Here is a 26,775-nt window from a genome sequence, read left to right on the forward strand (position 1 = left end):
ACTCTAACTGTTTTAAAGTCACCATTGGCCTCATGTTGAAATCCCTGGACGGTTTTCTTCCTCTCCGGCAACTGAGTCAGGAAGGACACATGTATTTTTGTAGTGACTGAGTGTATTGATACACCATCCAAAGTGTAATTAATAACTTCTCCATGCTCAAAGGTATAGTCAAGGTATTTTTTTTATTTTCACCCAGCTACCAATAAATGCCCTTCTTTGCAAGGCATTGGATTACCTCCCTGGTCTTTGTGGTTGAATTTGTGTTTGAAAGTCACTGCTCGACAGAGGGACATTACAGATAATTGTATGTGTGGGGTAGAGAGATGAGGTAGTTATTCAAAAATCATGTTTAACATGATTGCACACAAATTGCACGGAGTCACTCTGACTTGTTATGCAAATTTTTACTCCTGAACTTATTTAGGCTTGCCATAACAAAGGGTTGAATACTTATTGACTTTAGACATTTCAGCTTTTCATTTAAATAATTTGTGGAAAAAAATATATAAAAACATAATTCCACGTTAAGGTTATGGGGTTTTGTATGTAGGCCAGTGTAAAAAATCTAAATGTTATTAATTTAAAAATGAAGACTAAAAACAAATTGTGGAAAAAGTCAAGGGGTTTGAATACTTTCTAAAGGAACTGTATTTGTTGGGTGGTTGTGCAATTTCTTATTTCCTTTTTTTGTAAACGAAATGTGCAATACACGCCCCGACCTGTGTCAGGCAGCAATACACAACAAAACGTCTAGTCTGCCGGAAAACTACACGAAGAAAAACTAGTAAACGGAAGTGACCAAGCAGTGACCAAGACTACCTTAGCGGTTTTATAGTTATTTCGACATTTATTAACTCAAAATAAGACAAATATAATTTCATAGCAACACCTACCTACCACAGGCAGTCTTTAATTCGCGTTAGGGACAGCACTTGGTTAATTTATGTGTTATTTAGGTAACGCTAGCTAGCTGCTAAGGACAATGGCTAACTGTAATGGTAACGTTATGGTTTTTCACACTCAAATAGCCTCCATCATGGAGGTGCTAGCAAACGCAGCCGTGGCAGAGATCTGTAAACTCGTAGACGACGACTATGCAGTGTGTCGTTTAGAAATAACTCAAAGCCAGAAAGAAAACAGGACATTGCGGAGGAAACTACAGCTACTGGAACTGAAGGTGTCACGGGAGCGCGCAGAGAGGACAATGCGAGAGCGTGTCCTCGGCAACCGTCCCAGAAGTGTCAAGATCCTCGACCGATACAGAGGAATGGCAAGAGGTACATTTAGCCCCGTTCCCCTCTGCTCATGTGTTTGGATTGTATGCAATAATTAATCTGATGTGATTACTTGGATGTCTTGCAGAAAATTGTTAGTTTACATCCTTGCCAATTCTAGACAATCTCAAAACTGACCGAGAACACATTTCTTTTATATTGGGAATTCGGTGTATATTTTCTCTCGTCAATAGCTACCAAGCATGAGATAATACGATTTCGGATTAAACAAAGCGTACCATGACAATAATATTTTGAATCAGAAGATGGAGATATATCCACCACTTTTATTCGTTGTTGAATTATTATTATTTACGGATTTCAGTCTTCAATAGTTCTTAAATAGCATTCATTTTTCCATAGTTGCGGTCTCTGTACAGCTATTACAGTGCCTTCAGAAAGTATTGACACCCCTTGACTGTTTCCATATTTTCTTAATAAATTGCATGGACTCACTGTGTGCAATAAGTGTTAAACATGCTTTTTGGATGACTATCTCATCTCTGTACCCCATAAATAATTATCTCTAAAGGTCCCTCAGTTGAGCAGTGAATTTCAAAAGACCAGTGAGGTTTTCCAATGCCTCGCAATGAAGGGCACCTTGACAGAGCGTGAATAATACAAAATAAGGTGTAAAAATTGTACAATCCACGTGTGCAAAGCTCTTAGACTTATCCAGAAAGACTTACATCTGTAATCACTGCCAAAGGTGATTGGCTTTGGAACTTGTTCAGTTTGTCTCAGTTGTTGGATCTTGTTATGTTCATACAAATATTTACTAGAGGTCGACCGATTATGATTTTTCAACGCCGATGCTGATTATTGGAGGACAAAAAAAGCCAATACCAATTAATCGGGCGACTAAAAAAAAAAAAATAAAAAAAAAAAATAATAATAATAATTTTAAATGTTTTTTTTTTTTTTTTAATAAATGTATTTGTAATAATGACAATTACAACAATACTGAATGAACACTTATTTTAACTTAATATAATAAATACATCAATAAAATCAATTTAGCCTCAAATAAATAATGAAACATGTTCAATTTGGTTTAAATAATGCAAAAACAAAGTGTTGGAGAAGAAAGTAAGTGCAATATGTGCCATGTAAGAAAGCTAACGTTTAAGTTCCTTGCTCAGAACATGAGAACATGAAAGCTGGTGGTTCCTTTTAACATGAGTCTTCAATATTCCCAGGTAAGAAGTTTTAGGTTGTATTTATTATAGGAATTATAGGACTATTTCTCTCTATACCATTTGTATTTCATATACCTTTGACTATTGGTTGTTCTTATAGGCACCTCAGTATTGCCAGTGTAACAGTATAGCTTCCGTACCTCTCCTCGCTTCTACCTGGGCTCGAACCAGGAACACAACGACAACAGCCACCCTCGAAGCAGCATTACCCATGCAGAGCAAGGGGAACAACTACTAAACGCATGAAAGTGCTGTTTGAATGAATGCTTATGAGCCTGCTGGTGCCTACCATCGCTCAGTCAGACTGCTCTATCAAATCATAGACTTAATTATAACATAATAACACACACAAAATGCGAGCTTAGGCCATTAATATGGTTGAATCCAGAAACTATCATCTCGAAAACAAGACGTTTATTCTTTCAGTGAAATACGGAACTGTTACGTATTTTATCTAATGGGTGGCATCCATCAGTCTAAATATTCCTGTTACTTTGCACAACCTTCAATGTTATGTCATAATTATGTAAAATTATGGCAAATTAGTTCAATGAGCCATTGACTCTGCGTGCAATGAACGCAAGAGAAGTGACACAATTTCACCTGGTTAATATTGCCTGCTAACCTGGATTTCTTTGAGCTAAATATGCAGTTTAAAAATATATACTTCTATGTATTGATTTTAAGAAAGGCATTGGTGTTTATGGTTAGGTACACGTTGGAGCAACGACAGTCCTTTTTTGTGAATGCGCACTGCATCGATTATATGCAACGCAGGACATGCTAGATAAACTAGTAATACCATCAACCATGTGTAGTTAGTTATAACTAGTGATTATGATTGATTAAGTTTAACGCTAGCTAGCAACTTACCTTGGCTTTTACTGCATTCGCGTAACAGGTGTGCTCCTCGAGGCAGGTGGTTAGAGCGTTGGACTAGTTAACTGTAAGGTTGCAAGATTGAATCCCAGAGCTGACAAGGTAAAAGTCTGTTGTTCTGCCCCTTAACGAGGCAGTTAACCCACCGTTCCTAGGCCGTCATTGAAAATAAGAATGTGTTCTTAACTGACTTGCCTAGTTAAATAAAGATTAAATAAAAGGTGCAAAACAAAACAAAAAAATTGCCGTCCAAAATTACTGATTTCCGATTGTTATGAAAATTTGAAATCGGCCCTAATTAATCGGCCATTCCGATTAATTGGTCGACCTCTAATATTTACACGTTAAGTTTTCTGAAAATAAACACAGCTGACAGTGAGAGGACGTTTCTGCACTTCATTTTCAATACATTTCATGACAAGCATTCTAAATTTGGACATTCTGACATAAAACATTTTATTGTAAACATAAACATTGGGTGCCTGGAGAAGAGAGGATTTCCCATTATTGCATTTTTACCACCAGCCAATGTGATCACATCACACCAGAAAAGCTCTTGCCATTCAAATCTCCCCGCCAATTCACTGTGAACACTGTAGCCTATTTTTTTATCCAGCAAGCAAGAGCAAGGTGCTTCTTTCGTCAAATATACTGTACCAGTCAAAAGTTTGGACACAGCTACTCATTCCAGGGTTTCTTTATTTTTACTATTTTCTACATTGTAGAATAATAGTGAAGACAAACTAAGAAATAACACATATGGAATCATATAGTAACCAAAAAGTGTTTTTTTTATGTTTCATCCTTTGCCTTGACAGCTTTGCACACTCTTGGCATTCTCTCAACCAGCTTCTCCTGGAATGCTTTTCCAACCGTCTTGAAGGAGTTCCCACATATGCTGAGCACTTGTTGGCTGCTTTTCCTTCACTCTGCGGTACAACTCATCCCAAACCATCTCAATTGGGTTGAGGTCAGATGATTGTGGAGGCCAGGTCATCTGATGCTGCACCCCATCACTCTCCTTCTTGGTCAAATAGCCCTTACACAGTCTGGAGGTGTGTTTTAGGTCATTGTCCTGTTGAAAAACAAATGATAGTCCCACTAAGCACAAACCAAATGGGATGGCGTATCACTGCAGAATGCTGTGGTAGCCATGCTGGTTAAGTGTGCCTTGAATTCTAAATAAATCAGACAGTTTCACCAGCCAAACACCACCACACCATCAAATCTCCTCCATGCTTCATGGTGGGAACCACACATGGTGAGATCATCCGTTCACCTACTCTGCGTCTCACAAAGATACGGCGGTTGGAAACAAAAATCTAACATTTGGACTCATCCGACCAAAGGACAGATTTCCACTGGTCCGTTGCTCGTGTTTCTTGGCCCAAGCAAGTCTCTTCTTATTATTAGTGTCCTTTAGTAGTGGTTTCTTTGCAGCAATTCGACCATGAAGGCCTGATTCACTCAGTCTCCTCTTGAACTCTGTTAAGTATTTATTTGGGCTGCAATTTCTGAGGCTGGTAACTCTAATGAACTTATCCTCTGCAGCAGAGGTAACTCTGGGTCTTCAATTCCTGTGGCAGTCCTCATGCGAGCCAGTTTCATCATAGCGCTTGATGGTTTTTGCGACTGCTCTTAAAGAAACCTTCAAAGTTCTGGAAATGTTCCTTATTGACTGACTTTCATGTCTTAAAGTAATGATGGACTGTTTCTCTTTGCTTATTTGAGTTGTTCTTGCCATAATATGGATTTGGTATTTTTACCAAATAGGGCTATATTTTGTATACGTTTTGAGAATGACACAAATATTAATTTCCACAAAGTTTGCTGCTTCAATGTCTTTAGATATTTTTGTCAGATGTTACTATGGAATACTGAAGTATAATTACAAGCATTTCATAAGTGTCAACGGCTTTTATTGACAACTACATGAAGTTGATGCAAAGAGTCAATATTTGCAGTGTTGAGCCTTCTTTTTCAAGACCTCTGCAATCCGCCCTGGCATGCTGTCAATTAACTTCTGGGCCACAACCTGACTGATGGCAGCCCATTCTTGCATAATCAATGCTTGGAGTTAGTCAGAATTTGTGGGTTTTTGTTTGTCCACCTGCCTCTTGAGGATTGACCACAAGTTCTCAATGGGATTAAGGTCTGGGGAGTTTCCTGGCCATGGACCCAAAATATCGATGTTTTGTTCCCCGAGCCACTTAGTTATAACTTTGCCTTATGGCAAGGTGCTCCATCATGCTGGAAAAGGCATTGTTCTTCACCAAACTGTTCCTGAATGGTTGGGAGAAGATGCTCTCGGAGGATGTGTTGGTACCATTCTTTATTCATGGCTGTGTTCTTAGGCAAAATTGTGAGTGAGCCCACACCCTTGGCTGAGAAGCAACCCCACACATGAATGGTCTCAGGATGCTTTACTGTTGGCATGACACAGGACTGATGGTAGCGCTCACCTTGTCTTCTCCGGACAAGCTTTTTTCCGGATGCCCCAAACAATCGGAAGGGGGATTCATCAGAGAAAATGACTTTACCCCAGTCCTCAGCAGTCCAATCCCTGTACCTTTTTATAAATATCAGTCTGTCCCGGATGTTTTTCCTGGAGAGAAGTGGCTTCTTTGCTGCCCTTCTTGACACCAGGCCATCCTCCAAAAGTCTTCGCCTCATTGTGCGTGCAGATGCACTCACACCTGCCTGCTGCCATTCCTGAGCAAGCTCTGTACTGGTGGTGCCCCAATCCCGCAGCTGAATCAACATTAGGAGACGGTCCTGGCACTTGCTGGACTTTCTTGGGCGCCCTGAAGCCTTTTTTTTCACAACAATTGAACCGCTCTCCTTGAAGTTCTTGATGATCCGATAAATGGTTTAGGTGCAATCTTACTGGCAGCAATATCCTTGCCTTTGAATCACTTTTTGTGCAAAGCAATGATGACGGTAAGTGTTTCCTTGCAGGTAACCATGGCTGACAGAGGAAGAACAATGATTCCAAGCACCACCCTCCTTTTGAAGCTTCCAGTCTGTTATTCAAACTCAATCAGCATGACAGAGTGATCTCCAGCCTTGTCTTTGTCAACACTCACACCTGTGTTAACGAGAGAATTACTGACATGATGTCAGCTGGTCCTTTTGTGGCAGGGCTGAAATGCAGTGAATATGTTTTGGGGGATTCAGTTAATTTGCATGGCAAAGAGGGACTTTGCAATTCATCTGATCACTCTTCCTAACATTCTGGAGTATATGCAAATTGTCATACAAACTGAGGCAGCAGACTGTGAAAATGAATGTGTGTCATTCTCAAAACTTTTGGCCACGACTGTACTTTTGGGACACGCATTGGGCTAGGCAACTAGTTCAAGAGCTATAAGAGGAATAGAGAGGATGGAAGAGCGAGAGGCCAGGTCCCAGTTTGAAGTAAGGACCCTTATAGGATGGTAGGAACATCGTACTTTGTCTGGCACCCGCTTTGTTCCTTTAATTAAGTACCATACTGTGTCACCAACGTTGAAGTGTGTCCTTGCGGCATTCTTGTCATACTGCTTTTTGGCATGCTTCACAGACTGACCCCGAATTTCCCTTTCAATCTGGTGAGCAAGTTCCAATCTGTCTCGTAGCTGTACAACATACTGTGGAGGGTCTTGGTGTGCTCATGATCGGGTTACAAGCCAGCCACCAGGTTGATGGGTTCTGTTACTTCTCTTCCAAGGAGCATCATATTCGGAGTGAACCCTGTTGAACTGTGCTTTATTGCTCTACAGGCTAACCTTTTATTTAACTAGGTAAGTCAGTTAAGAACAAATTCTTATTTACAATGACTGCGTACCCTGGCCAAACCCTAACGACGCTGGGCCAATTGTGCCCCACCCTCTGAGACTCCCAATCACGGCCGGTTGTGATACAGCCTGGAATCGAACCAGGGTCTGTAGTGATGCCTCTAGCACTGAGATGCAGTGCCTTAGACCGCTGTGCCACATTCTTTGGAAGACTTCAGAATCAAGCCTTGATTGCTGTGGAGTGTCTGTGGGGCTCCATAGCGACACACCCATTTAGCTGTCAGAACTTCAGCCACTGTCACGGCTTGATTGTTGGGCAGAGGGTAGGCTTCCACCCACTTTGTGAAATAGTCTTGAATAGAGTTGCAATCTTTCTGGTACATTTCTGGAATTTTTCCATGGGAAGTTAAGCCCTGGGGTATTTAGCTTAAATTCATCAAAAAAGAGCTTATAACAGTGAACCTTTGTGGGATACACATAAGGCAATTCAAGGTCTTGTGGCATATTTTGGTTAAACTCTCCCCAACTCAATGGAATTGCAACCCTCTGCATGCCCAGTGCATTCTTCCATCACATGTACAGCTGATTCTCAAGATCTTGTACACTAATGAGATGCTATTGGGCCCACATTACTACATTGTCTGAGCCAAGGACTATATCCTTTCTGGTAAGTTTTGATTACAATACTGGGTGGGGTGAATATATTTTATATGACATACATGATTTTTTGTTAACTAGTACATAGTAACAGGAAAATACCGTACATACAGTGGGGAGAACAAGTATTTGATACACTGCTACACTGCTCACCTCTCGTGGGGCATCAATGATCATGAGGAAGGTGAGGGATCAGCCCAGAACTATATGGCAGGACCTGGTCAATGACCTGAAGAGAGCTGGGACCCCAGTCACTAAGAAAACCATTAGTAACACACTACGCTGTCATGGATTAAAATCCTGCAGCGCACGTAAGGTCCCCCTGCTCAAGCCAGCGCATGTCCAGGCCCGTCTGAAGAGCATTGAAGATGGGTCATGGCTGGGTCTTCCATCATGACAACGACCCGAAACACACAGCCAGGGAAACTAAAGAGTGGCTCCGTAAGAAGCATCTCAAGGTCCTGGAGTGGCCTAGCCAGGCTCCAGACCTGAACCCAATAGAAAATCTTTGGAGGGAGCTGAAAGTTCGTATTGCCCAGCGACAGCCCCGAAACATGAAGGATCTGGAGAAGGTCTGTAAGGAGGAGTGGGCCAAAATCCCTGCTGCAGTGTGTGCAAACCTGGTCAAGAACTACAGGAAACGTATGATCTCTGTAATATTGTACCAAATATTTAGTTCTGCTTTTCTGATGTATCAAATACTTATGTCATGCAATAAAATGCTAATTAATTACTTAATCATACAATGTGATTTTCTGGATTTTTGTTTTAAATTCCGTCTCTCACAGTTGAAGTGTACCTATGATAAAAATTACAGACCAAGCTTACAAGCTTTATAAGTAGGAAAACCTGCAAAATCGGCAGTGTATCAAATACTTGTTCTCCCCTGTGTGTGTGTATATTACACACACACACACACACACACACACTGCTCAAAAAAATAAAGGGAACACTTAAACAACACAATGTAACTCCAAGTCAATCACACTTCTGTGAAATCAAACTGTCCACTTAGGAAGCAACACTGATTGACAATAAATTTCACATGCTGTTGTGCAAATGGAATAGAGAACAGGTAGAAATTATAGGCATTTTGCAAGACACCCCCAATAAAGGAGTGGTTCTGCAGGTGGGACCACAGACCACTTCTCAGTTCCTATGCTTCCTGGTTGATGTTTTGTTCACTTTTGAATGCTGGGGGTGCTTTCACTCTAGTGGTAGCATGAGACGGAGTCTACAACCCACACAAGTGGCTCAGGTAGTGCAGCTCATCCAGGATGGCACATCAATGCGAGCTGTGGCAAGAAGGTTTGCTGTGTCTGTCAGCGTAGTGTCCAGAGCATGGAGGCGCTACCAGGAGACAGGCCAGTACATCAGGAGACGTGGAGGAGGCTGTAGGAGGGCAACAACCCAGCAGCAGGACCGCTACCTCCGCCTTTGTGCAAGGAGGAGCAGGAGGAGCACTGCCAGAGCCCTGCAAAATTACCTCCAGCAGGCCACAAATGTGCATGTGTCTGCTCAAACGGTCAGAAACAGACTCAATGGGGTGGTATGAGGGCCCGACGTCCACAGGTGGGGTTGTGCTTACAGCCCAACACCGTGCAGGACGTTTGGCATTTGCCAGAGAACACCAAGATTGGCAAATTTGCCACTGGCGCCATGTGCTCTTCACAGATGAAAGCAGGTTCACACTGAGCACATGTGACAGAGTCTGGAGACGCCGTGGAGAACGTTCTGCTGCCTGCAACATCCTCCAGCATGACCGGTTTGGCGGTGGGTCAGTTATGGTGTGGGGTGGCATTTCTTTGGGGGGCCGCACAGCCCTCCATGTGCTCGCCAGAGGTAGCCTGACTGCCATTAGGTACCGAGATGAGATCCTCAGACCCCTTGTGAGACCATATGCTGGTGCGGTTGGCCCTGGGTTCCTCCTAATGCAAGACAATGCTAGACCTCATGTGGCTGGAGTGTGTCAGCAGTTCCTGTAAGAGGAAGGCATTGATGCTATGGACTGGCCCGCCCGTTCCCCAGACCTGATTCCAATTGCGCACATCTGGGACATCATGTCTCCAGACCTCCATGGGTTGATACATTTGATTTCCATTGATAATTTGTGTGATTTTGTTGTCAGCACATTCAACTATGTAAAGAAAAAAGTATTTAATTCATTCAGATTTAGGATGTGTTATTTTAGTGTTCCCTTTATTTTTTTGAGCAGTGTGTGTATGTATATATATATATATATGTATATGTATGTATGTATATATATATATGTATATGTATGTATGTATGTATGTATGTATGTATGTATATATATATATATATATATATATATATATATATATATATGAACCTTTGGGCAGAATTAAACTTGGTTAATGCTTTTCTAGAGTCTGAGTTATTTACTCTGAAAAATAAGAACCTAACAACATGGCACTGAAAATAATGGATATACTACAAGAGAGCCAAGGAAGTGGTTAGGTATGTGAAGGGTCATCAAGTTCTTGCAGCAATCTACCTCACCAAGCAAAGTGAGAAGAATAAGAGCACCACAATGAAGCTGCTCAGCAACACCCATTGGGGTGGTGTTGTCATCATGTTTGACAGTCTCCTGGAGGGTAAGGAGCCTCTCCAAGAAATGGCCATATCACAGTCTGCAGATATGGACAGCCCCGTCAAGAGGATCCTCCTGGATGATGGATTTTGGGAGAGAGTGGTAAGTAGCCTGAAACCTATAGCAGTAGCCATTGCAAGGATTGAGGGAGACAATGCCATCCTGTCTGATGTTCAGACTCTGCTTGCAGATGTAAGAGAAGAAATCCGTACTGCCCTGCCCACTTCACTGTTGCTCCAAGCAGAGGAAACTGCAGTTCTGAAATACATCAAAAAGCGTGAAGACTTCTGCCTGAAGCCCATACACTCCGCAGTGTACATGTTCGACCCCAAGTATGCTGGCAAGAGTATCCTGTCTGGTGCAGAGATCAACAAGCCCTATGGTGTTATCACTACCGTGTTTCGTCACCTTGTCCTGGATGAGTGCAAGGTTCTTGGCAGTCTGGCGAAGAACACTTCCAAGCAAGGGCTTTGGGCTGGAGATGCAATATGGCAGTTGTGGCAACATATCTCATCAGACACCTGGTGGAAGGGATTTTGTGGATCTGACGCTCTTTCCCCTGTTGCCACCATCATCCTCCAAATCCCACCAACATCATCCACCTCAGAGCGCAACTGGTCCTTGTTTGGGAACACACAAACCAAAGCCCACAACAGGCTTACCAAATACAAGGGTTGAAAAATTGGTGCCCACCCGGGCAAATTTTAGGCTTTTTGAGTCTGACAAGCTATCCTCAACTAGGTTGGAAAGTGACAGTGAAGATGAGGCCTCAGAGTCTGATGTTCAAGAGGTGGACATTGAGGTCGTCCAGGGAGAAGACAGGGCCTGAGAGGAAGACACCCAAAGCTTTAGTTTCTAGTCTATCATTTTACCGATGTATGTTGAAAATGTTTTTGGGGAGATGCGATGGATCATTGGGGATCATTCAATATTTCCTTTTGTTGTTCAGTGAAATCATCCCATGTGAAGAGTCAACTCTTAATGTTCAATTTGTAACTAAATTGTTATTTTTTTTATTTCTATTGGAAGGATTTAATAATGTGCAATTATGTCTAATTATAAGGTAAAAGGTTTGTCTCCATATGATATCGTAAATATATCCAATGTAAAAAAAACATCATTTAAATGGTATTAATATTAATTTGCAAATATTTCTGTTTATTTCCGTTAATTCCCAAAGTTTTCACCTCTGAATATTCCCCAAAATGTGCAACCCTAGTCTTGAACAACCAATAAGTAGTGATTGTAGCATTCTGTCTCGTTCATGGGGCCCATTAGATCAATGGTGATCCTCTCCTTAGGTACTCCCAAGCGGACAGTGCCCCTAGGTGCTTGGGGCTTCCTCGAAGGTCTGGCTTTAGCGGCACAGCTGGTACATGTACGACACCATAGTGTGACATCCTCTCTATTTCGGTACCAGTAGTGTCTTGTCTGCAGCCGGGCATTTGTGCATTCCACGCCAATGTGACCACCTACTGGGCCGTCATGCATCTGCTTCATGATATCTGTCCCGAACACACGAGGTAGGGGTATCTGTGGGTAAAACACTGCGCCTTCGGTACAGTAGAAGCACCATAAGAGAAATGAGACATAGTCTCATAAGAGTTCTTGACATAGTCTCTTCCACTGGCTCCTATATGCCTCAGTCGCTGGCCCGACTGGCGACACAGGCCCCCCACGATGGCCGTTCCTGACCTTCCTCGAGCCATCTCGGGGCCCATGTCAGTCAGCCATCTGAGCTTGACGTAATTCCTCAATAGTCAGTCCATGGAACAGAACAGTGAGGCTAATCTTTTCTACGTCCGACGTGTCATCTTCACTGTCCCGATGACCCGACTCCACGTCGCTGGTGCGTTGCAGAGCCCTAAAGGCATCACATTTCACTCAGAGGCCCTTCCTGCTGCAGAAAGCGGCCACCTTACCGTCGCTGGGAATAAGTTCTACCTGCCAGTAGCCTGACGTTAAGTCCAAAGTGCTAAACCATTTGGCCGTCGACAGGGTATCTAGAGTGTTTTGGATACGAGGAAGTGGATATGCATCCTTAACAATATGCTAATTTAGATCCCTGTAGTTCACACAGACAGTATGGCTGGTTCTTTTTGCGTACCATAACTAATCGGCGAAGCCCAGCTGCCGTGGCTTGGAGAGGCTACTCCGGTTTCAAGACTTTGCTGGTCTGCATTGAGCTGTTTTTCCTAATGTCCATTCAAAAAAGTATAAGTGAGGAGGAACAAATAGAACTGAAATGAGCATTAGATTGTAAAAATGTAAGCAAGTCATGATGACCAGCCAGTGCAAGGAATGAAGACGGGTGCCAGTTCTGCATAACTTTCCTCTTATTAAATCAAATGTAGCTCGATTGAATCTTGTAAGCTAATATTTTTTCTATCATTATTTCTCTCTCTCATGACGGAGTCATCTTTGAACAACATGATCTTGCATTGACACTGCCTTCTCACAAGGGAATTACCGCAGCAGGCATTGTCTTATGTCAGAGCGCGTTGGATTCCGCCATCTGACGTGAGACAATGCATAGTAGGTTAATTGTTGTTAAAATTCATTCTATTTTGCCAAATTTGTGCGGACGCCATGTTCCATAACGTTGTCATGGAAAATATTAATGCTGCCAACTAACAATCAGCAACCTTGCAGTAAATCCGTCTGCATAATGAATGTTGAAATTGCCAAACGCCCAGTCTCTTTGGAAAATGACAGGACTGGAATGTTAGCTAAGACTGGTACCGAGACTAACTCCTGAACAAAATGTGTCATGAATATGAAAATATGTTCTAAATCAGGGGAGGATGGATAAAAATCCACTTTTTGGGGCAGGCTTGGCACACTTTGTTTAAGAGCTATTGAAGATAGCATATATATAAATATTTAAAAAGGTATGGACTCGTTTAACTCCCCTGAGTTCTGCAACAAAATTGTACGCTTCGCCCTCGTGCGGCAATGTTTGCAAACACAGAAAGGGGTCTACACCGTTGAGCAGACAGTAGCTAATCTAACAACCCATTTTCCCCCCATCACTCTCTCAGGTGAAGGACATCTCACTGAAGGCCACAGGAGCTTTGTGAAGCCAGCAGGACACAGCACATGGACAGATGAACAACCAATCACTGTTGATGAGGGGAGTGGAACCTCAACCCAGCACGTTATCGTGATAGAGGTTAGTGGAATAGTGTTGCATTAAAAATGTGTTACTTTGTAAATCAAATGTGTCCCCAGCTATTCACTTGCTTACATGTACATCCTCATTTATCTGCCATAGGGCAGCTTGTGAGACTTCTCTATGACATTGTTATCCAATTCAACCATTGTACCGATAATAACCACTTCTTTTCTTGTCAGTCTGCAGATGCAGAAGCTGCAGGTCCTGGGTTCAAGCAGGAGAGGTCTGAGGGACAGAAGGACACACGGCACAGCAGAGACATCCAGACTGGAGAGTCTGGTGCGCCCCCTGTAGCCACGGAGAATCCCACTACCACCCCAACACAGCCAAGGACCCGACACAGCATCACGGAGGTCAGTGGAACGCAGAACGTCGTTCTCAAGTCAGCGACAGACACCAAGACGTTAACTGTAACACACAGGCTCTTACACACAGGTTCTGGCCACATATCAGAACCAGAGAGACTGGGGGTGCGGAGACTGGGCTGTCCTCCTGCCCCCGGCTCAGAGTGTTTACCAGGATTTCACCAAAGCCAGAGGACGGTTCATTCAAGTGGTCATGGTGAATCGTTAGACTCTGGCAGTGATGATCCGTCTTGTTCTTACACTACAGAGATGGACCCTGGCAACATGTCCTTGTGTTTAGAGACACAGACTGATCTGTCTAGAGGGGACTGGAACCATTACAGTAGTAGTGTATACTCTGAAGGGTGCCGAGATAAGAAAGGGGAGGGTCTAGTCGTAGATGAAGTGACTGTGAAATTGGAGGGTGACGTTGCCCCCACATGGAATGCAGATAGTAACCTAGGAGATGGACACCCACAGGGCAGAGATTTCTTAGATTACAGGGAAAGATTAGAGACATTTCCAAATGTTGCGACTCACTCTCCTTTACACTTGTTTAGGGATCACGACCCAGTGTCCACATCGATGGTTCCTTCCGATTCAGACAGCCACGTCCTTTTCGATCAGGTTTTGAACCCAAATGACAGGGCTAGAACCCAGGCTCAGGGAGGGGGAGCCACATCAAGCAATAGTAAAGAGAAACGGTTCAGCTGTACCCAGTGTCACATGCGCTTCACCGAGGCTGGCACCCTGAAAAGGCACAAGAGGGTCCACACAGGGGAGAAACCCTACAGCTGCCCCCAGTGTGAGAAGAGGTTCTCCCGCCAGGACCATCTAAAGATGCACCTGAAGATCCACACGGGAGAGAGGCCGTTTGCCTGTACGCACTGCGGGAAGAGGTTCTCAGAGAGGAGCTACCTCAAGATACACCTGCAAAAAAACCATTCCATAACATAGAAAGTAATCATTCCACTCGATAGCTTCTGATATTTAGATTAAACCCTGTATTGAAGGTAGATTCAGCAAGATGACGTACAGTGCCTTCGGAAAGTATTCAGACCCTTTGACGTTTTCCACATTTCTTTAGGTTACAGCCTTATTCTGAAATTGATTAAAACGGTTTTTTCCCCCCTCATCAAATGGACACACAATACCCCATAATGACAAAGCAAAAACAGGTTTCGAAATTTTTACTAATTTATTAAAAATAAAAATATGACATTTACTTAAGTATTCAGACCCTTTACTCAGCACCTTTGGCATCAATTACAGCATTGGGTCTTCTTGGGTATGACTCTACAAGCTTGGCACACCTGTATTTTGGGAGTTTCTCACATTCTTCTCTGCAGATCCTCTCAAGCTCTCAGGTTGGATGGGGAGCATTGCTGCACAGCTATTTTCAGGTCTCCAGAGATGTTCGATCGGATTCTAGTCCACTCAAGGACATTCAGAGACTTGTCCCGAAGCTACTCCTGCCTTGTCTTGGCTGTGTGCTTAGAGTCGTTGTACTGCTGGAAGGTGAAACTTCGCCCCAGTCTGAGGTCCTGAGCGCACTGGAGCAGGTTTTCATCAAGAATATCTCTGTACTTCGCTCCGTTCAGCTTTGCCTCAATCCTGACTAGTCTCCCAGTCCCTGCCGCTGAAAACAAAACAAAAAACAGCATGATGGTGCCAGGTTTCCTCCAGACATTATGCTTGGCATTCAGGCCAAAGAGTTGAATCTTGGTTTCATCAAACCAGAGAATCTTGTTTCTCATGGTCTAAGAGTCTTTAGGTACCTTTTGGCAAATTAAGTGCGCTGTTGTGCCTTTTACTGAGGAGTGGCTGCAGAGATGGTTGTCCATCTGGAAGGTTCTCCCATCTCCACAGAGGAACTCTGGAGCTCTGTCAGAGTGACCATCGGGTTCTTGGTCACCTCCCTGACCAAGACCCTCCTCCCCCGATTGTTCAGTTTGGCCTGTTGGCCAGCTCTAGGAAGAGTCTTGGTGGTTCCAAACTTCTTCCATTTAAGAATGATGGAGGCCACTGTGTTCTTGGACTTTCGATGCTGCAGAAATGTTTTGGTACCCTTTCCAAGTTCTGTGCCTTGACACAATCCTGTCTCAGAACTCTACAGACAATTCCTTCGACCTCATGGCTTGTGTTTTGCTCTGACGTGCACTGTCAACTGTGGGACCTTATATAGACAGGTGTATGCCTTTCCAAATCATCTCCATCTTCCAATCATCTCCACAATTGAAATTACCTATAGGTGGACTTCAATCACGTTGTAGAAACATCAAGGATGATCAATGAAAACAGGATGCACCAGAGCTCAATTTCGAGTCTCATAGCAAATAGTCTGAATACTTAGGTAAATACGTTTTTTTAAATGTAATCTTTTTCACTTTGTCATTAGGGGGTATTGTGTGTAGATTGCTGATGATTTTTATTTAATCCATTTTAGAATAAGGCAGTAACGTAACAAAATGTGGAAAAAGTCAAGCGGTCTGAATACTTTCTGAAGGCACTGTAGTAGATGCATGCACAAAGTAAACCGCAGTAATGGATCAATTTCCACAAGAAACAAGCGTGTTGAAATGCAAGGCCCAGACATTGTGGAATATATAAGTCACATTTAGAGGACAGCAGGTAGCCTAGCGGTTAAGAGCTTTGGGCCAGTAACCGAAAGTTGGCTGGTTCGAATCTAAGACAAATCTGTGTGCCCTTGAGCAAGGCACTTAACCCTCATTTCTCCTGTAAGTCGCTCTGGATAAGAGTGTGCTAAATGACAAACAGTATAGCATAAAAAGTATGTTACATATTGTGTTTGTACTGAGTAGGCTATATGATGTTCACAAATGACTATTTCATTACTTCCAACTACTTTTTATCCCGAGACACTTTTAATGAGAAAAAGAATGCAGTTCATCAAGTTCATGTTGATTTCTAGTTGAGACGTGTGTATGTGTGGTTTTCATCTGGTGTATTTAAAGCTTGTTTATGGTTAATAAACACAAAATGTGACACTTCATTCCAAGACTTTCATTGAGACTCTTTAGTATACATCACATCTAATCTCACCCTATTTTGCATACACCTGACAGCGCTTTATAACCAATATACCAACACATACCTACATACTAAGAAACACCTACTGTACACGTCAAAATAATTTAGTCAGGTTTGTCTGACTTTTGACTAGCTGACTATTTACCCACAACATCATATTTATATCCACCATGATGGGTTTAACAACAATGAAGTCATTCTGTAACTACAGTATAGGACTCGGACGTAGTGGGGATGGGTTAATACTCCATGGTGAAAGTGTCTGTGTGTATATGTACCTGAGGGAGTGTATGTCTAATCTGTATCACCTGTCTCTTCCAGGAGGGTTCAGAGGTGCTGCTGGTGAAGGAGGAGGGGTGTGAGGAGAGTCTGGGGAACCCTGAGGGGACCATGGTCATGGCGGACAACGAGACTACACCTCCTCTTGAACCCACAGAGGAACCAGCTGAGCAGCACAGGAACACACACAGTCTCACTGAGGTGAGCCCTCTGTAAACTACTGTCTGAATTATATTAGGTCAGGGCCCAAATCCACAAAGACTCTGAGTAGGAGGGCTAATCTTTGATCAGTTTTGCCTTTTAGATCATAATGAATGAGATTATATGGAAAGATCCTAGATCAGCACTCTTTGTGGATACGGGACCAGGTCTTGATTCATTTTGTCTTAAGTGTGGGACCATGCCTTTGAATTATCAAACAATTAAAGAGTGTAAAGTAATCAAATCAACTAATACTTTTGCATAGTAACAAATTAACTGAATGTTGCATAGTACTCATACCCCAATCAGAAGATGCTCCATAGCAGGGTGCTCATATCAGATTTCTGATCCAACATCCTCTCACTCTGTATCTCTTACAGTCAGAAGACATGGAGGATGGGAAGCCTGACCTGCTGCTGGTCAAAGAGGAGACGGTAGAAGACGGACCAGAGAGCATTGACCTGCAGAGTGGACTAAAGATGGGGGAGCAAGGTAAGAGTGAAATACATATAACCCATTGTCTTCCGACAGGTGGCATCGCTTCTATGCAAGGCCCATCCCTCATCAGTCCTGGAGTAATCGTCTCACTATCTGACGTAAGACAATGCCTATAGTCTACATACAGTAACAGATCTTCAAAAGGAAAATTGATGCGCCAGGCTATTTTTTTCCTCATTCATAAAATAAAATCAATAGAACGTATGTTTACATACAAAAACACATTATAATGGCTGAACTTGACCAGTTAATTTACCAAAATGAAGTGAGTTTTCCCTGTCATGTTTGGAAAGTCTGTTTTCTAACCTCTTCCTGCAGGTGGTTGGCTGGAGGCTAATAGAGGAGACTGGGCAACCATCTTGGATTCCCAGACCCTGACCGGTGCAGCCAAGAGCCCAGGGGACGACATCACTGAGCAGGTCAGGACCAGAGGTGACATAGTGGAGGTCAGTGGATGGGACTGCGTCCTCAACTCAGGCTAGGGAATAACATATTAACCACAACCAGAAACACAGTCGAAAAACAAAACACACCACAGGTTAATTGAGAAGGGTGTGCTTGAGTGGATGCACATAACTCTGCAATGTTGGGTGTATTGGAGAGAGTCTGTCTTAAATCATTTTCCACACACAGTCTGTGCCTGTATTTAGTTTTCATGCTAGTGAGGGCCGAGAATCCACTCTCACATAGGTACGTGGTTGCAAAGGGCATCAGTGTCTTAACAGCCCGATTTTCCAAGGCAAGAAACTCTGAGCGCAGCCTTATCCAGAAATCTGGCAGTGGCTTCTGATTAAATTTGATTTTCCCAGAACCGTTTGTTGCAATTTTGATGAGGCTCGCTTGTTCAGATATCGGTAAGTTGACTGGAGGCAGGGCATGAAAGGGATAACTATTCCAGTTGTTTGTGTCATCCCCTTCGGGAAAGTACCTGCGTAGTTGCACACCCAGCTCACTCAGGTGCTTCGCTATATCACATTTGACATTGTGCGTAAGCTTGAGTTCATTTGCACACAACAAAAATCATACAATGATGGAAAGACCTGTGTGTTGTCCTTGTTAATGCAGACAGAAAAGAGCTCCAACTTCTTAATCATTGCCTCAATTTTGTCACATTGAATATAGTTGTGGAGAGTCTCTGTAATCCTAGATTCAGGCGAGAAAAAACATCATAGGCCAGTCATGTGAGAAACTCGTCATCATGCAAGCGGTCAGACAAGTGAAAATTATGGTCAGTAAAGAACTTTAAGCTGGTCTCTCACTAAAAACAAAGTGTCAATACTTTACCCCTTGATAACCAGCGCAATTCTGTATGTTGTAAAAGCGTTACATGGTCGCTGCCAATATCATTGCATAATGCAGAAAATACACGAGAGTTCAGGGGCCTTGCTTTAACAAAGTTAACCATTTTCACTGTAGTGTCCAAAATGTCTTTCAAGCTGTCAGGCATTCCCTTGGCAGCAAGAGCCTCTTGGTGGATGCTGCAGTGTAACCAAGTGGCATCAGGAGCAACTGCTTGCACGCACGATACCACTCCACTATGTCTCCCTGTCATGGCTTTTGCGCCATCAGTACAGATACCAACACATCTTGACCACCAAAGTCCATTTGATGTCACAAAGCTGTCCAGTACTTAAAACAATATCATCTCATGTTGTCCTGGTTTCCAGTGGTTTGAAGAAGATAATGTCTTCCTTAATTGATGTAACGGACATATACCAAGAGCTGTGACTGGCCCGCCACGTCTGTTGACTCATCCAGCTGTAACACATATAATTCACTGACTTGTAAGCGAAGCAGTAATTGTTTCAAAACATCTCCTGCCATATCACTGATGTGTCGTGAAACAGTCGTTTGATGAATGCATTGTCTATAGTTTTTTGGGCCTTTTCCCCCAGCATTGTCCCAGCCATATCTGCGGAGCAGGAAGAATGAAGTCCTTCACAATAGTATGGGGCTTGCCTGTCCTAGCCACTCAGTAGCTCACCATATAAAGACGCTTCTAGCCCCTTATTAATGCATATGTTCCTTTGATACATGTCATCTTTATTCTCAATCAAATGGTCATGTTTCGTTTCTAAATGTCTGCGCAAGAGTGAAGGCGTCCCACGAGAAGGTAACGGTTAATGTGATTGGATGTTAATTATTTGACTAGGCTACCTGTAGTTGACATTGTGTTGTTATTTCGCAGTGAAAACGAGGCTACTCAGGCAAAAAATAAACCTTGTCCAAATGTATAGCCCCGTTGGAAAATATAAATTTATGGTTTGAAAATGTGAAGAAAATTGTAAATGTGAATCACATTTTTATTTGGCGTACACCAGTTTGGGAATACCTGCACACGGGGAACAAACCGTTCGGCTGCCATCTGTGCCAGGTCAATGTTTCACACTTGTCCAGATGTAGCAGCAGAGAAATCCTACAGCTGCACCCCAGTGTGAGAAGAGGTTCTCCTGCCAACACCAGCTGAAGAATCACCCGAAGGTCCACACGGGAGAGAAGCTGATCGCACTGCGGGAAGATGTTCTCGGGGAGGAGCTACCTCAGGATACACCAGCAGAAAATGCACACGGCCCATTTATAGAGTATAGTGACATGCAATGTAGTACTAGTTAGTTTGCTGTTAATTCTGTTGATTGTGGATGTAGTAGGGAACTGGTTGAGGTGAACTGAGGAAGGAATGAGTATGATGAGGCTGAGTAGATATGGTGATGGTTGGTGTGATGTCTGTAAAAATGTTTCACCGATTTAAGTGTCATGTTTACTTGACAAAGTAGTGAAGATGTGTGTGATGAACTTTTTCCAAAGTATTCTAAATTGTATTTTAAAAGCGAAGGTACAGAAAAGTCTATCGACAATGTACTCAGGTTCTCCCTCATTTAGAGGCACAACCCAGTTTCCCTTTTTATAAAAAAAATAGTTTAAGACAAAAGAGGAAGATACTGTATAAATGGGTCTGTATAAAGCAGATCGGGTTCACATTATTTAGGTAAAATGCCTAATGCATAGAGTTCTAGTAGCCTATCAGAAGCTCATATAGCTATTCAGGTCTAACAAAGGCCAAATCTGAAACCAAATACGGAACACAATGTAAGAAATACAGCATGGCTAAAATGCATGGTTTAAAGATGAAAATGCAATTGGTTTTGCATGAAATGCACTGAGAATCTCACTGCAGATAGGTACCTATCACAGTGGGAGGTCGTTCCTTCTCTTGCAAGAACAAAAGCGGTACCTGCTGTGTGCCGAACCGGTAGCGACGAACCTGCCGTTTCTACTTGCAGAATCATAATGCTCGTCATTGGCCAACAACTTGACTTTGAGCCGAGAGCACGAACTGGGGGAGTAAAAGGACTGACAACAAAAGGGGGGGAAATAGGGCATTTTCTCTACATCCACGGTTAAATGTCATGAGCCAGTCACTCTTCATATGCAGTGTAAGCTATTGGATGTTAACGTTAGCTAGCTAAGTGCACAGACGCAATGCATACAACAGTAAATACTTCCTCCCAGCAACCTAACCACTGTAGCTAGTAATGAAAGCAAAATGGATTAGTTTCCATGAAACAGCTACCTGTGTTAGTGCAGTGTACTTAGCTAGCTATATTGTGCTAGCTAGCGAATATGCTAACGATAGCTAAACATTTGGCCATGGTCTGGTACTGGCTGTCGACACTGTTCAGAGGTACTGTCGGCAGGCAAACGTTTGACAATCCTACCAGTGTGTCTGAGCTTTCACAAAAATCAATACAATCAGCAAAAAGTAACAAACCGTTTCTTATCTGTAACCCACACGGAATGACTCAAACGGGCTAGTTACACATTATCAGGCTTCCCTTTTGAGAGAAATGGAGCATGTCATGTACTTCATTTATGAATAGCGACAGTAACTAATCTGCATTACAATAGTCAACGTGTCCAAAACAGCGACGCAACGCATGTTCTCACACACACTGTATCCCCGTCTGTCGGTTGTAGCTCACCGTGAAGCAAGAATACCGGACCGATGACCATTGTCTAACTGCGCGCAACACTGCTTGAATAACACGCTTTTTTAGCAAAGCGTGGTCAGTGTTGGCCAAGTAAGAGAGACTGCAGACTGCCATACTGTTTCCCTTTAATCTTCCGGTACCAAGTAGGGTCGGGGTCTGACCCCAAACTTCTACCTGGTTACATTAACAGTGAGAAAATATATTTTACTTGTCACGTATCGTTTTGTGCGATAAAGGTACTGTACTTCAAAGTTATGTGAGCTTATGACTATTCTGTTGAAATTAAATACAGAATTGACTCTGCTAACTAGATTTTTTATTTGTATTTTTAGGGACTCAGTTTCTCTTATCTCAGTCAAACCAAAACATTATACTTCATTCTTAAATCAACACACATGGAATTGTTTTAATAATACACTCCAATGGCTCCAAATTGTTAAGGTACTTACAGTGCCTTGCGAAAGTATTCGGCCCCCTTGAACTTTGCGACCTTTTGCCACATTTCAGGCTTCATACATAAAGATATAAAACTGTATTTTTTTGTGAAGAATCAACAACAAGTGGGACACAATCATGAAGTGGAACGACATTTATTGGATATTTCAAACTTTTTTAACAAATCAAAAACTGAAAAATTGGGCGTGCAAAATTATTCAGCCCCTTTACTTTCAGTGCAGCAAACTCTCTCCAGAAGTTCAGTGAGGATCTCTGAATGATCCAATGTTGACCTAAATGACTAATGATGATCAATACAATCCACCTGTGTGTAATCAAGTCTCCGTATAAATGCACCTGCACTGTGATAGTCTCAGAGGTCCGTCAAAAGCGCAGAGAGCATCATGAAGAACAAGGAACACACCAGGCAGGTCCGAGATACTGTTGTGAAGAAGTTTAAAGCCGGATTTGGATACAAAAAGATTTCCCAAGCTTTAAACATCCCAAGGAGCACTGTGCAAGCGATAATATTGAAATGGAAGGAGTATCAGACCACTGCAAATCTACCAAGACCTGGCCGTCCCTCTAAACTTTCAGCTCATACAAGGAGAAGACTGATCAGAGATGCAGCCAAGAGGCCCATGATCACTCTGGATGAACTGCAGAGATCTACAGCTGAGGTGGGAGACTCTGTCCATAGGACAACAATCATTCGTATATTGCACAAATCTGGCCTTTATGGAAGAGTGGCAAGAAGAAAGCCATTTCTTAAAGATATCCATACAATTGTCGTTTAAAGTTTGCCACAAGCCACCTGGGAGACACATCAAACATGTGGAAGAAGGTGCTCTGGTCAGATGAAACCAAAATTGAACTTTTTGGCAACAATGCAAAACGTTATGTTTGGCGTAAAAGCAACACAGCTCATCACCCTGAACACACCATCCACATTGTCAAACATGGGGGTGGCAGCATCATGGTTTGGGCCTGCTTTTCTTCAGAAGGGACAGGGAAGATGGTTAAAATTGATGGGAAGATGGATGGAGCCAAATACAGGACCATTCTGGAAGAAAACCTGATGGAGTCTGCAAAAGACCTGAGACTGGGACGGAGATTTGTCTTCCAACAAGACAATGATCCAAAACATAAAGCAAAATCTATAATGGAATGGTTCAAAAATAAACATATCCAGGTGTTAGAATGGCCAAGTCAAAGTCCAGACCTGAATCCAATCGAGAATCTGTGGAAAGAACTGAAAACTGCTGTTCACAAATGCTCTCCATCCAACCTCACTGAGCTCGAGCTGTTTTGCAAGGAGGAATGGGAAAAAATTTCAGTCTCTCGATGTGCAAAACTGATAGAGACATACCCCAAGCGACTTACAGCTGTAATCGCAGCAAAAGGTGGTGCTACAAAGTATTAACTTAAGGGGGCTGAATAATTTTGCACGCCCAATTTTTCAGTTTTTGATTTGTTAAAAAAGTTTGAAATATCCAATAAATGTCGTTCCACTTCATGATTGTGTCCCACTTGTTGTTGATTCTTCACAAAAAAATACAGTTTTATATCTTTATGTTTGAAGCCTGAAATGTGGCAAAAGGTCGCAAAGTTCAAGGGGGCCGACTACTTTCGCAAGGCACTGTATATCACAGTATTAGTAATGGGCTTGGCTGTGGTTAACAGTTTATAATATCATGTCATGTTTCTGTGTGTACAGCAAATCGTTTTTTTATATAAACCTTTAAGCTTTTCTGTACAATCTTTTTTTGCAGTCTGCAGTCGAAGAAGATCTGCTGATATCCAGTGTTACTGGTGGGGGAGAGTGGACCTCTGAAGCGGCTGATCACCAACCCTGGCCCCGGATCAGGATCCTGAACCAGGAGCCATCCCTCTTCCTTTCTGAGTCAGAACCAGGACCCAAACGCGAGTTTGAGAGACTCCACCACCACACAGAACACAATCAGTGGACAGGTGGACTGAACAACCTCAGTCCTGGTGGTCATCAGAGCGACGGAGGCTCCAGTCAGGGATCCAGTCTGCAGCCCAGACCCTTCTCTTCACAGTCTCAGTGCAGGGATGAAGCAGGGCCTGGGGCTGATAGAGAGAGATCCTCCTTTTCATATGATGCAAACACCATAGTATCCATGATGAATAGAGCAGGTCACCCTGGGCTTCAGCCTTCACAGAGAGTGGTGGGAGACCGTGGTAGTCTTTCAGGAAGTCGGTCTTCTCCTTCAGGGTCTCATCTAATGTCTGGTGACTGGGTTCATAGAAGGCCTGGACCAGGACCTAGCCTTCCTCAGCTGCCTCATGGTAACCCCACGAATGCAGACAGGGTCAGGATAGGTGTTCACCATGAGAGTTACCTAGCCTATAACACAGCACACAATCCCAACAACACCCAAACAATGGCTAGAGGAGGTAGCTCGAAGTTGGCTCCTACTTCTCCCTCTACCTCATCTGGTGTCATTGGGTCACAACGTGGTAGGCCGAGCATTAAGACGGACGCCGACAAGCCGTATGCCTGCCCCACGTGTGGAAAGCGCTTCGCTCATGCGAACTATGTGAAGCAGCACCAGACTGTTCACACCAAGGAGAGGCCCTTCATGTGCAAGCTGTGTTACAAGAGCTTCTCCTTTCAGAGTAACCTTATCAAACATAGGAGTGTCCACAATGAGGAAAAGTCATAGCCGTGTGGCTTAAGATGTATACAGGGGATGTCTGGGAACCATTGTCATTACCGTGTCTTGCGGTAAGAGGGTTTTTTGGATTACTAAGCGCTGTTCAATGTCAGTCCTGGAGGGCCAAAACCCTTCTGGGTTTCATCTTCTCCTAATAAGGGACTAATTTAGACCTAGGACACCAGGTGAGTGCAATTAACTACCAGGACTGAACAGTAGTTAGTTTTGTACTAAATAAATAGGTGAGCAAATTTGTTAATAAATGAGATATGTTGTCTTTTTGATGTGTTGATTTTGTATTTGCTTGTTTATCATTTTGAATTCAAATTGGCCTTAGTCTCCTTGGCTTCCTTCAAACCTATAGGTGTCTGTCCTTGCCAACCATTCCTTTTAGGTCATTTACAGTAATTTTTCTTAACAAGCCTGCTCTGAGCTTGAAAGATACTGATCATGGCCTTTTCTCAATTGGTTTTGAGCAACTCCGGAGTCTTCTCTTCTCCGGCCTCCTTTTGAAAAAGGTCAAAGGTAGAGTAGAGGGAATGTGGATGAAAATGCGCTTGAATGAAATGAGACTGCTTCTACATATTCGCGGGTCATGAGGCAAATAATGTTTAGGGCTTGATCCCAAAATAAATGTGTAAAGTGATAATTAAGTTAGTTGTGCAAGAAATGTTATAGATAAAACATAAGTAACATACAGTGGCTTGCAAAAGCATTCATCCCCCTTGGCATTTTTTCCATTTTGTTGCCTTACAACCTGGAATTAAAATAGATTTTTTTAGGTGTTTGTATCATTTGCTTTAAACAACATGCCAACCCCTTTGAAGATGCACAATATTTTTTATGAAACAAACAAGAAATAAGACAAAAAGCAGAACTTGAGTGTGCATAGACATTCAACCCGCCCCAGTTAATACTTTGTACCTTTTGCAGCAATTACAGCTGCAAGTATTTTGGGGTATGTCTCTATAAGTTTGGCACATCTAGCCACTGGTATTTTTGCCCATTCTTTAAGGCAAAACTGCTCTAGCTCCTTCAAGTTGGATGGGTTCCGCTGGTGTACAGCAATCTTTAAATCATACCACAGATTCTCAATTGGATGGAGGTCTGGGCTTTGACTAGGCCATTCCAAGACATTTAAATATTTCTCCTTAAACCACTCGAGTGTTGCTTTAGCAGTGTGCTTAGGGTCATTGTTTTGCTGGAAGGTGAACCTCTGTCCCAGTCTCAAATCTCTGGAAGACTGAAACAGGTTTCCCTCAAGCATTTCCCTGTATTTAGCACCATCCATCATTCCTTCAATTCTGACCAGTTTCCCAGTCCCTGACGATGAAAAACATCCCCACAACATGATGCTGCCACCACCATGCTTCACTGTGGGGATAGTGTTCTCGGGGTGATGGGAGGTGTTGGGTTTGTGCCAGACGTAGCGTTTTCCTTGATGGCCAAAAAGCTACATTTTAGTCTCAGCTGACCAGAGTACCTTCTTCCATATGTTTGGGGTGTCTCCCAAGTTCCTTTTGGTGAAAGCCAAACGTATTTGCTTATTTTTTTCTTTAAGCAATGGCTTTTTTCTTGCCACTCTTCCGTAAAGCCCAGCTCTGTGGAGTGTACGGCTTAACCTCTTAGAGCTACTTTTTTCAATTTCCGCCTGAAGACATACCCAAATCTAACTGCCTGGAGCTCAGGCACAGAACCAAGGGTATACATATTCTTGGTACCATTT

General features: G+C 42.9%; 1 protein-coding gene across 1 annotated transcript; it reads left to right on the forward strand.

Annotated features, from left to right (window-relative positions):
* The first annotated feature begins 762 nt into the window (after positions 1–762).
* Positions 763–25,326, forward strand: LOC139418914 (uncharacterized). Its single transcript, XM_071168699.1, has 7 exons — positions 763–1,277; positions 13,438–13,568; positions 13,751–13,924; positions 17,288–17,446; positions 17,827–17,938; positions 18,263–18,390; positions 24,141–25,326. The coding sequence occupies exons 1-7, from the start codon at positions 983–985 to the stop codon at positions 25,056–25,058; spliced, it is 1,917 nt and encodes a 638-aa protein (XP_071024800.1). The 5' UTR covers positions 763–982; the 3' UTR covers positions 25,059–25,326.
* Positions 25,327–26,775: the final 1,449 nt, after the last annotated feature.

The sequence above is a fragment of the Oncorhynchus clarkii genome, chromosome 10, assembly GCF_045791955.1.
Source record: "Oncorhynchus clarkii lewisi isolate Uvic-CL-2024 chromosome 10, UVic_Ocla_1.0, whole genome shotgun sequence".
In the NCBI taxonomy this organism is placed as follows: Eukaryota; Metazoa; Chordata; class Actinopteri; order Salmoniformes; family Salmonidae; genus Oncorhynchus; species Oncorhynchus clarkii.